The sequence below is a fragment of the Echinops telfairi genome, unplaced genomic scaffold, assembly GCF_000313985.2.
Source record: "Echinops telfairi isolate 266 unplaced genomic scaffold, ASM31398v2 ScPeMD7_31;HRSCAF=116, whole genome shotgun sequence".
NCBI lineage: Eukaryota > Metazoa > Chordata > Mammalia > Afrosoricida > Tenrecidae > Echinops > Echinops telfairi.
This window is the reverse complement of record NW_022103928.1, coordinates 26343052-26352055: the sequence shown is the minus strand read 5'-3', so window position 1 is coordinate 26352055 and position 9004 is coordinate 26343052. Positions and strand designations below refer to the sequence as shown.

The following is a 9004-nucleotide window of genomic DNA, read 5'->3' as shown; positions in this document are numbered from 1 at the left end:
ATGATGAGGGCAATGAATGTACAAATGCGCTTTACACAATTGATGTATGTATGGATTGTGATAAGGGTTGTATGAGCCCATAAGAAAATGGTTTAAAAAAAAAAGAAAATACAGGTAAGGGGGGAGCAGACAGGGAGGGGATAAAATGAGGACCTGATGCCAGGTGCTTAAGTGGAGAGCAAATATTTTGAGAATGATGAGGGCAATGAATGTACAAATGTGCTTTACATAATTGATGTATGTATGGATTGTGATAATAAGAGTTGTAGGCGCCCCTAATAAAATGATTAAAAAAACAAAAACAAAAACAAGATGAGGATGTGATCAGGGGCAGATGTTTCCTTCAGAGTGGGCCAGCCTGGAACAGCAGCATCAGGAAGCTGGATCCCCACCAGCTGAAGGAGGGGAGGGCAGACTGCCCGGTCGCCATCCAGTGCCCCTCACACCTACTCTCTGCATTTCCCTGGCCAAGGAAGTGGAAACCAGCCCAGCTTCTTCCAATCCAGGCCAGCTTCTTTCTTATACAGTAACCCAGCTCCAGAGATCTACAGAAATCCTGACTGTCCAACTCTGGCAAGTTACTTAGCTCCGCCAGGCCTCTTGCTTCCGAAGGATGTGATAATAATGAAAACCCAACCTTGTAAGATTGTTACAAAGATGAGGGACATCCATGTAGAAAACTCTCCGAAGGTGGGACCAGGCAGTAAGGGGTTCATACTCATTATTTTCCCTCTCTAGTTCTCCCTCTTCTACCTGAGGCAGTGGGAGCTGATGATCTCTGAGGGTCGCTGCACCATGGGCTCAAACACAAACGAGTGTGAGGGTGGTGCAGGACGAGGCAGGGTGTCCTTCTGTGACACGCAGGGGCCACTGTGCTTCGGAACCTGCTCTCAGGCACCTGGCAACAGCGAGGGCCTCACTAGTTCAGGATGTGTGTGATTTCGATGTGTGCTCCTGCCTTGCCAAGAGGTAGACCGTTCTAAGAGACAAGAAGCAGGCACTTTTGTGTGGCATGCCGTGGTCGAGGGCAGAACATACGGACCCATAAGGGTTTCTGCACAGAATCTTCGTAGGACTTTGCTGTGAGGCTGAAGGTACCAAGCTCTGGACATGTGATGACAGGCTACTATAGCAAGTCCTACCCCATAGCCTGGCTGAAACTCCTCTCCGATGCTCAGCTGGTGACTACTGCTTCTTGCTCCCTCGTGGGCCTGGTCCCTCCTGGGGGATATGACACAGAGCCTGGATCCCACCCTTTTCCCTCGGGGCAGGGGCCACCCACTCACCACCCATGGCTTGTCGCAGAAGTTGTAAATGGATTCCAGCGAGTTGATGCTGGGGAGGCCTGCGTACTGCATGCCGATGATCAGATGGCGGAAGTCTTCATTCTCTGCCATGCCAAAGGCATGCTGCCGGATAAGCACAAAGTCTGGCCGGAAGGACCTGGTAAGAAGGCAGAGACAGGCTTGCCGTGAGCCAGCACGGCAAGCCAAACACCATCTTGTTTCGCATTTCCGAAGTCAACGGCAGAGATAGAGTCTCAGACATCACCTAGTCCAAGCCCTCCATTGTTACAGCATTGTTCCTTTATGGACTGGGAAGTGACGATTTATGCCTTTCCCTAAGGTGCAAGTAACCCCAGGAAGAAAAAGACACGCTCCTGCCCTGGCACTTCAGTGGAAAAGTCTGGGTTGAGTGTGAGTGAGGAGCAGGAGAACCCGAAGCCCCAGAGTTGGTCTTAGAGTCGGTTCCGGTTCCGGCAGACTTTGAAGTCAACACCCTCGGCTGATGTCACCACACTGCCACGGGGAGATCCGTGATCTCAGTGTCCTATTCTGAGTCCTTAACCCTTCTCCCAGGACAGCCAGGGTCTAGGATAGCTGAGGACAGATGCCAGACTTCCCAATGTTATTCTTCTAAAGCGGACGCACGGGAGGGGGACAAACATTTTTTGCAGAATTGAGGTTGAGCAATGGATACAGGAAGCGCTGAGAGCACAGAATGTTCCCTTGCCTGGGAAGCCTCCTGCAGGCTACCTCTAACCAGCCAAGCTCTGTGCAGCTGCTCCCCCGGATCGGGGCCCCCCCATCTTCATGCCTTGACTTCACTGCAACCCCACCATCCCGAAGAGGTGATATGTGACAGTATCCACACCCCCTCAACCCCACCCCACTCCCAGTCACAAAGTGCTAGGACTCAGTGGTTTTACATCATGTGCCCAGACAGCCCCTACAGACCTGGCTGCTGGCCCCACACCACACTACTGGCCTTTTAAAGTGGCGCCCTACTCAGGGGGCTTACTATAGGGTCAGCATAGCATCTGCTACAGAGACCCTGTCCTCCTTGTGTCCTGATTTTAAGACGTTGGCGACCGCTGTGTTCCTGCGCACAAACTCTAACATTGGGTCCAAGTTATGGGATTTGAGGCTCAGACTGTAGCCAACTCTGTTGCTGATTCTCAGAAAAAGCTGCCTGGTTCTTGCCAGTTCCCTCCAGGATCCCTGCAGCTGCACCTGCAGGCTGTCACCACCTGCTGGGTGCCCGGAACCCTCTGTCCACAGTCTCTCCTCCTACCTCCTTCAAGTGTACCTTACCAGGAGGAACGCTTTGTGTTCTGTCTTCTGCTGAGAGTGGGTGAGCTCTGATTTCTCCTTGTTCAGTCCCAAACACACCCCAATCTTGCCTTTGCTGCCACTGACCCATTTGTAGACCCTCCCTGTAGGCCTCGGGCTATTTCAAAGGGAGGTGAGGTAGAGAAGACTCCATCTTCCTGGACATCTGAAGCCATGGCGAACTCCTGGGACCCACTGCACTGGGGAAGCCATATCCTCACATCTGGAAATCTAACCGTTTCTCTCACAGAAGTCTGAGTGCCCAGCACGACCCCAAGGAATCCTGGCGGGGTGGTGACGATGAACTGAGCTGCAAACCCATTGGCAGGGATGAGGCTTTCTCGTCAGCCTGAGCTCTCAGGGGGAGGGACCAGCATGCGCTCTGATGTGCACTTGCTGGTGAATCTGAGCAAACCAACTTGAACTGGGTCAGAGGCTTTCAAACTTGTCTGGTTTTAAAGCCGTGGAATTGTGTTTTCTCAGAGGTTGAAGCACAGAGCTGCGTGGACTGGGTGCATGGGCAGGGCCCAGCATCCCTCTGCCAGGAACCCAATGACCTCTAAGGGAGCTCCGAGTTGGTGAGAGCCAAAGGCCCATTCTCTCTGCCACTGGACTGGACTAAAAGCCCCACCCCAGGGCAGGTCCTGGCCTCCTCCGCACACCCCATGAAGTCCTCGATCCCACCCTAATCCCTGACTTTGAAACTAGCCCCCACCCCAATAGCAAGGAGGGGTAACTCTGGAGCCCGTACCAGTGACCCTGAGGCCAGAAAGGACCTTACCGGACCACCTTCGTGCCATTCCGCAGCACCTGCATATCCACAGCATAGGTCCCATCTGCATGGGCCACCAGGTTGAGCTCTGAGAATTCTGCCTGGAGAACGACAGTAGAGGAATAAATCTGTAACCCAGACTTCGCCAAGCCCTCCCCGCAGCTGCAGAAGCGTTCCTGTCCCCTAACAGGAATCCATTGACAGATTTCCAAGCACTTCCACGGACTGACCTCCTCTGGTTCTCACAGCAACCCTGTGAGGCAGGTGGGGCAGAAAGAATCACCCCCACTCACCAAAGGATGAAATGGAGCCCCAGAGTGGTCCAGTGACTTTTCTGGACGAGAAACAGATCGTTGGCCAAGAGGAGAGTACAACCAGGCTTGCTGACTCCAAGCCCAGCATGCCTTGGGCAGCCTCTCTGCACAGCCAAGGTGCTCCTGGGGCAAACACCCCCTTGTCAGTTTTGGCACAAATGCACTAGGCGACAGTTTAGGGAAGTGTTTGAGTGAAACCCCCCAACTGGCTGCCTGAGATGTTAGGCAAGCTACGTGTCCTCTCTGGGGTTCAGTTTCCCCCCATCTACAGACTGGCACTCCTTCTTCGCCACCATGCCCATCAGATGTTGCTTTAAGAAGTGAAGGAGAACTGGGCAGCAGAGTGCCTTCTCAGTCATGCATGTGCGGCGCGATGGAACCACATGTATTGTCAACTGAATACCCCTCCTCAACTTGCCCAGGGGGAGACTGGCAACGTGCACAAAAAATGAGGAGGCGTTCTTTTCTAAGCTCCACGGGAGCCGCCTCAGGGCCCAGGTTAAGGGTTGCTGGGGGTAGCTCACCTGAGTGCCCTACCTGGGCCCACCCCTCTCACTCCACCAACAATCTTGAAGGATGACCAGGGTCCTAGGGAGACATCCTCTGAGTTTTCCCTCCACCTGAGAGCCCTGAGAGCCACACTGTTGGCCTCCCTGCCAGGACTAGGAGTCAGGGGAGTGAACTGAGGCAGCCTGCAGAACTGGGCAGCACAGTTGGGGAGAAAAGCCCTAGGGGGAGCCGGGAGGGGTGACCCAGGGCCCAGGGACCACACTATGCTGTGCGGCACAAGGAGCTGATTCTCTCTGGGATGCCAGGACAAGGCAGTGATGTCAGAGACGCTGTCCTGAGCTTCAGGCTGATTACCTGTTCCACTTTGATATCAAAATCTCCAAGGACTTTTTTGCCCCGAAAGCACTTGGCCCTGGAGAAAGGAAACACAAAAACAAAAACCCCCCACACAGGTTAGTTTTGTCCAGGTGTGTGAGGCCTACAGCAAGCAGAGCCTCCAACTCAGGCCCCATCACCTAGAGACCTCATACAGCCTGCTTCCTCTCTTCTCGCCTTCATCCGCCCACCGAGAAAGACCCCGGGGTGGCACAATAAGCAAGGTGCTCAGCTGCTAACCGAAAGGTCAGCCGTTCCAGCTCAGCAGCCAATCTGGAGGAGAAAGTTGGGGCCGCCTGCTTCTGTGGGATTTAGAGCCCCGGGAGGCCAGTGGGGCAGGGCTGCTCTGAACTGTATGGTTGCTGTAAGTGGAAATCCACTCAACAGCAAAGAGTTCGGTGCGGCTGCTCAAAAAGCGATCCAAATAGGGCCTTTCATACTCAGGTTTTGTGATGTTACAATAACATCTCTCATCTGCTGGCTCCAAAGGTAGACGGAGATGATGGCCGATGCTCTTCTTGCTAAGGGCTAGCTCAGGCTTACAAATCTCTCTGGCTTCCTTATCCCTGACCCTGCATCGATTGCAAGGTCTGCTTTTCCAGTTGGTTTCTACCCTTGGAATTTGTGTTTGTAAAGAAACTCTTTCTACTCATACATCCAAAAAGAATATAAAGAGACTTGTTATTGAAAAGGCAAATAGAACCAACCAAGCAAGGATATGGTATGAATGAGAGGGAGATCATTATATCCGGGGGTGTGGGGCGGGGGGTGGGGGTGGTGGGGGTGGTTAGCTTAGTGCTGAGTAAAACTACAGCAGACGAATCCAAGACGCATCCTGGATTTCTGAGTGGCCGAGAAAATCAACTGAGCCGAGTTACAAGTATTCCCATCTTCCTACTTGGGCGAGGATGCACAGGAAGCCCACACCGATGGCACTGCAGCCCCCTTTGTGTGACTGTGCTGGCGCCGATACTCACTCCTACTTGCCCCTCACCAAGTCCACCGTCAGGTTTGCTTATCTGCTCATTTTGGCTGATTCTTAGTATCAAGGGCCTGGGTAGGCTGCACCTGTTAGCTAGGTTGGGCTTGCTTTTCCTGTGCTTGACATTTTCAAACGGGCACATTTCACTGGAGGCGTTCTGGTAGCCCCTCCTATGAACAATCGTAAATATAGCACACCAGTAGGAATGAACCAGTCTTTGTTGGACAGCGTACTCTAGGAATTCCCTCCCAGGTGCCTTCAAGAGCATCTCCTGTCATCTTTGTCACAGTTGAAAAGGTGGAGAGACCAGTCATCGTTTTAGGGACAAGGAAACCAAGATGCAGGAGTCACGTGGCACAGTCAAAGCCAGACGGCAAGTTAGTGGCAGAGCCGGATGACACCCTCAGGCCGACAGGACCCAGAGTGCAGTGCCCGTCCTGCTGCACAGCCCTGGCTCCCTCCAGGATGCATCCACTCCATCCTCACTTCCCCGCTGAGAAGCTGGGTTGTTTCCCGGCCCCGGCCCCCCTCCCACCTCCATTTTCCCTCATCTGTCCAAAAGGAACTTAATGATGTTGTGAGCACCAGCCCCACGACACTTCCTACCCTGGTTCCTGTCAACTACCCTACTCCAGGCCAGGCTATTTCCTTTCTTTTCTCGGTTCTGGAACAGTTTGTTCCAGGAAGCTGTCATTTGTCCTCCCCAAGTCCCTAGTCACCCTCAAAGTGCTCCTCAGAGGCCCTCAGCCTGCTTCTCCATCCCCTCCCTCTGCCCCAATTCCTGACTGAGCCCCGTGGGCTTGCTTCCAAGACCCTGATCACCATTCACAGATCAGGCAAGCCCCTTGGGCCGGGGCCTGTAGCATTTCCCATCCCTCTGGCTATTAAGATCTTATTTAGGGTTAAATCTGGGGTGGAGAATGTCCGGTGGCCCACAGGCCGTCTGAGGTCCACAAAGTCATCAATCCCAGATAACACCACCCGCTTCACCAAAGAGAGGACATCCAGTCGGCATGTTAGAGGGAGTTTAATGAAATGTTTGACCGGTGTGATGCTGTAAACATTCAAATGGCCCTTGGCAGAACCAAAAGGTTCCCTACCCCTGGATTAATTGAAGGCACTTGGTAGTGCTACCTGGTATTAGCACCGCTTTGCGATCTGAGGCTCTTTGTAGGGGCTTATCCACAACTGGACGAAGGAGGGCCGTGAATCTTGGCCTAGGGATTCCCAGGACTTCCTTGGTTTGGCAAGGCTGTCTTCACCCAAATAGGCAGGCTTATTTCCCAAGGCTTTCTCCTCCCACTGCCCTGCCTCAAAATAGCTCCTTCTGTGAGAGAAATCTCAGCGGTATTAACAATGGCCTATCATGTCATCGGTGGCTCTGCGTGTTTACCACACACCCTTCACCTGGTTTCTCACCACTCTGTGAAGCAGACAGGCCAGACAGTGCCAACCAGTATTGACCAACAAGGGAAAACTGAGGCCGCAATCAGATCAGCCGCATACACAGGTCACAGGAAAGCACGCAGGACTGGGGCCTCGAACTCAGAGCTGACCCTGGGTCCTAATGTGCTGACAAGTTGTCCGATTCCCCCATTTTGTTTTGTGGGCTTTGAACACTGAGGGTTGAGTGTATTTATAGACGCTGGCTGAGCTTAGCTGCCACTTCCTGCACCTGCCCAGTGACCAACTTGGCGAATGAAACTGTTTTCATGGTTTCCCCCCACCCCCACTTCTCCAATATCCTAATGCCTTTTCCTTAAGGTAATTTGTCCTGTTGGAAATCTTAGTCTGTGTTTCCTGCCCCAGGTCACCGACCTCTCCTGGCCGCGGCACAATCTCACAGAGAAGGAGCCAAGGTGGCAGGCAAATGGGGCACAGAGCCCTCTTCTGGCGAAGGATTACATTCTTAGCTATTGAGACATTTTGATTCCAAGTATTGCCATGAAAAACTTTGATTCTTATAAGCAAGCAGCAGAAACACTTCCTGGTAAGGAGAGGACCCTGGCCGGAGGCAGTGAGTGCGCTCTGGGATCTTAGTGCCGTCCTCTCCCTCTGCCCTTTGCTGGCGGTGTGACCCTAGGCAAACAGTGGGGACCACACAAACAGCACAAAAGTAGTCCGTCCTATGGCTGAACCAATCAGTCTGCATCTTCGAAAGTATTTAGAGGAATAAAGTAAAAAATGAAATGTTTCTCCTTCCTCATTCTTTCTCTTATCACAGATCTTCACCATTATCAGTTTCAGGCTTTTCTTAGCATTTGGGGGAAGAAAAATGTATGGCACCATATTAGATAAACTTCGTTTTTAAAAACTGATATGGAGACACATTAAAAAATACATCTTAGTGGCATGTTTTCAGCACATGTCGCTAGGCCTTTCTTTTGAACCGTGGCATACAATTCCACTTCAACCATGCACATACGAGTTTAACCAATAATTTATTGGTGGACATTTACACTTGCAGCTCTTTAAATTTTGTTTTGTATTTTGCAATTACAGACAGGGTTCTGATGGCTTACATTTAAGAATCTCATCAAGGAATACATATAGTGACGGTTTTCACTGAGACTATCTAACTGCCCCCCAAACACACACACACACACACACACACACACACACACACACACGAGAATGAAGAAAGGGGAGTGACACCCCTCTCACTGGCGGCTGTTTGGGAAAGTGACGTCCCCTCCTCTGTTTCCTCCACGGCAGCTCACACATATTGGACACACAGAAGATGCGCATTAAGGACTTGCTGACCAGCAGCCTTGTGCTGGTGCTCAATCCTAAACAAGATGTACATCCTTGAAACACAGACTAAAAATATCTATGGTGCCTGTGTTGTCAATTTCCCCCCATTGTAACCTTTTCTTAACAAGCCTAGCAGCTGAGGATCTAAGTGAATTTAATGGCTTGTAGCTTCCTTGATGGGCCCAGGTAATAAACCATCTCCCATCTTATTGCTGACTGACCAGAGGCTTCTAGATTTAACTCTTCCTAGTCATGGCAGGGGAGGTCGATGAGGCCCCTGCTCCCATCAAGAGCTGCAGTCTTGGAAACTCACAGCGCTAGTTCCACCCTGTCCTGTAGGGTGGCTGTGAGCTGTAAGAGACCTGGTGGTACCAAGTTTGGAATTCTGGAATCAGAGCAATGACCACCTTCATCAATTCCCATCCACTGGCCAAGCAGGAGCAGGATTTAAGCAATTTTTCTGCTCAGGCCACTTCTAAACCCGGCTGTATTCAGGCAAGCCCAGGTTAAATCCTCTCCTTTTCCATGTGGAAGCATGGAGACAGAACTCTAGAATACAATCAAGGAGTACTAGGGTTCTCAGTTGGATGATGTGGGCAAGTCACTGTCATTCTGTGCCTCAGTTTCCTCAAGTATGAAATAGGGGACGTCCTCGTCTTAGTAACAGTCATCATCATGCGGCACT

At 51.6% G+C, this 9004-nt stretch overlaps 1 protein-coding gene across 1 annotated transcript in view; it reads right to left on the bottom strand.

Moving 5' to 3' along the window:
• The window catches only part of SYN2 (synapsin II), a gene marked incomplete at its 5' end in the record, with an annotated part of 47048 nt that extends 42408 nt beyond the window's left edge, over window positions 1–4640 (bottom strand). The window contains 3 exons of the mRNA XM_004702386.4: window positions 1287–1443; window positions 3394–3485; window positions 4563–4640. Of these exons, the coding sequence (XP_004702443.2) occupies window positions 1287–1443; window positions 3394–3485; window positions 4563–4640 (327 nt within the window). The remainder of the gene's footprint in view (window positions 1–1286; window positions 1444–3393; window positions 3486–4562) is intronic.
• Between the last annotated feature and the right edge of the window lie 4364 nt (window positions 4641–9004).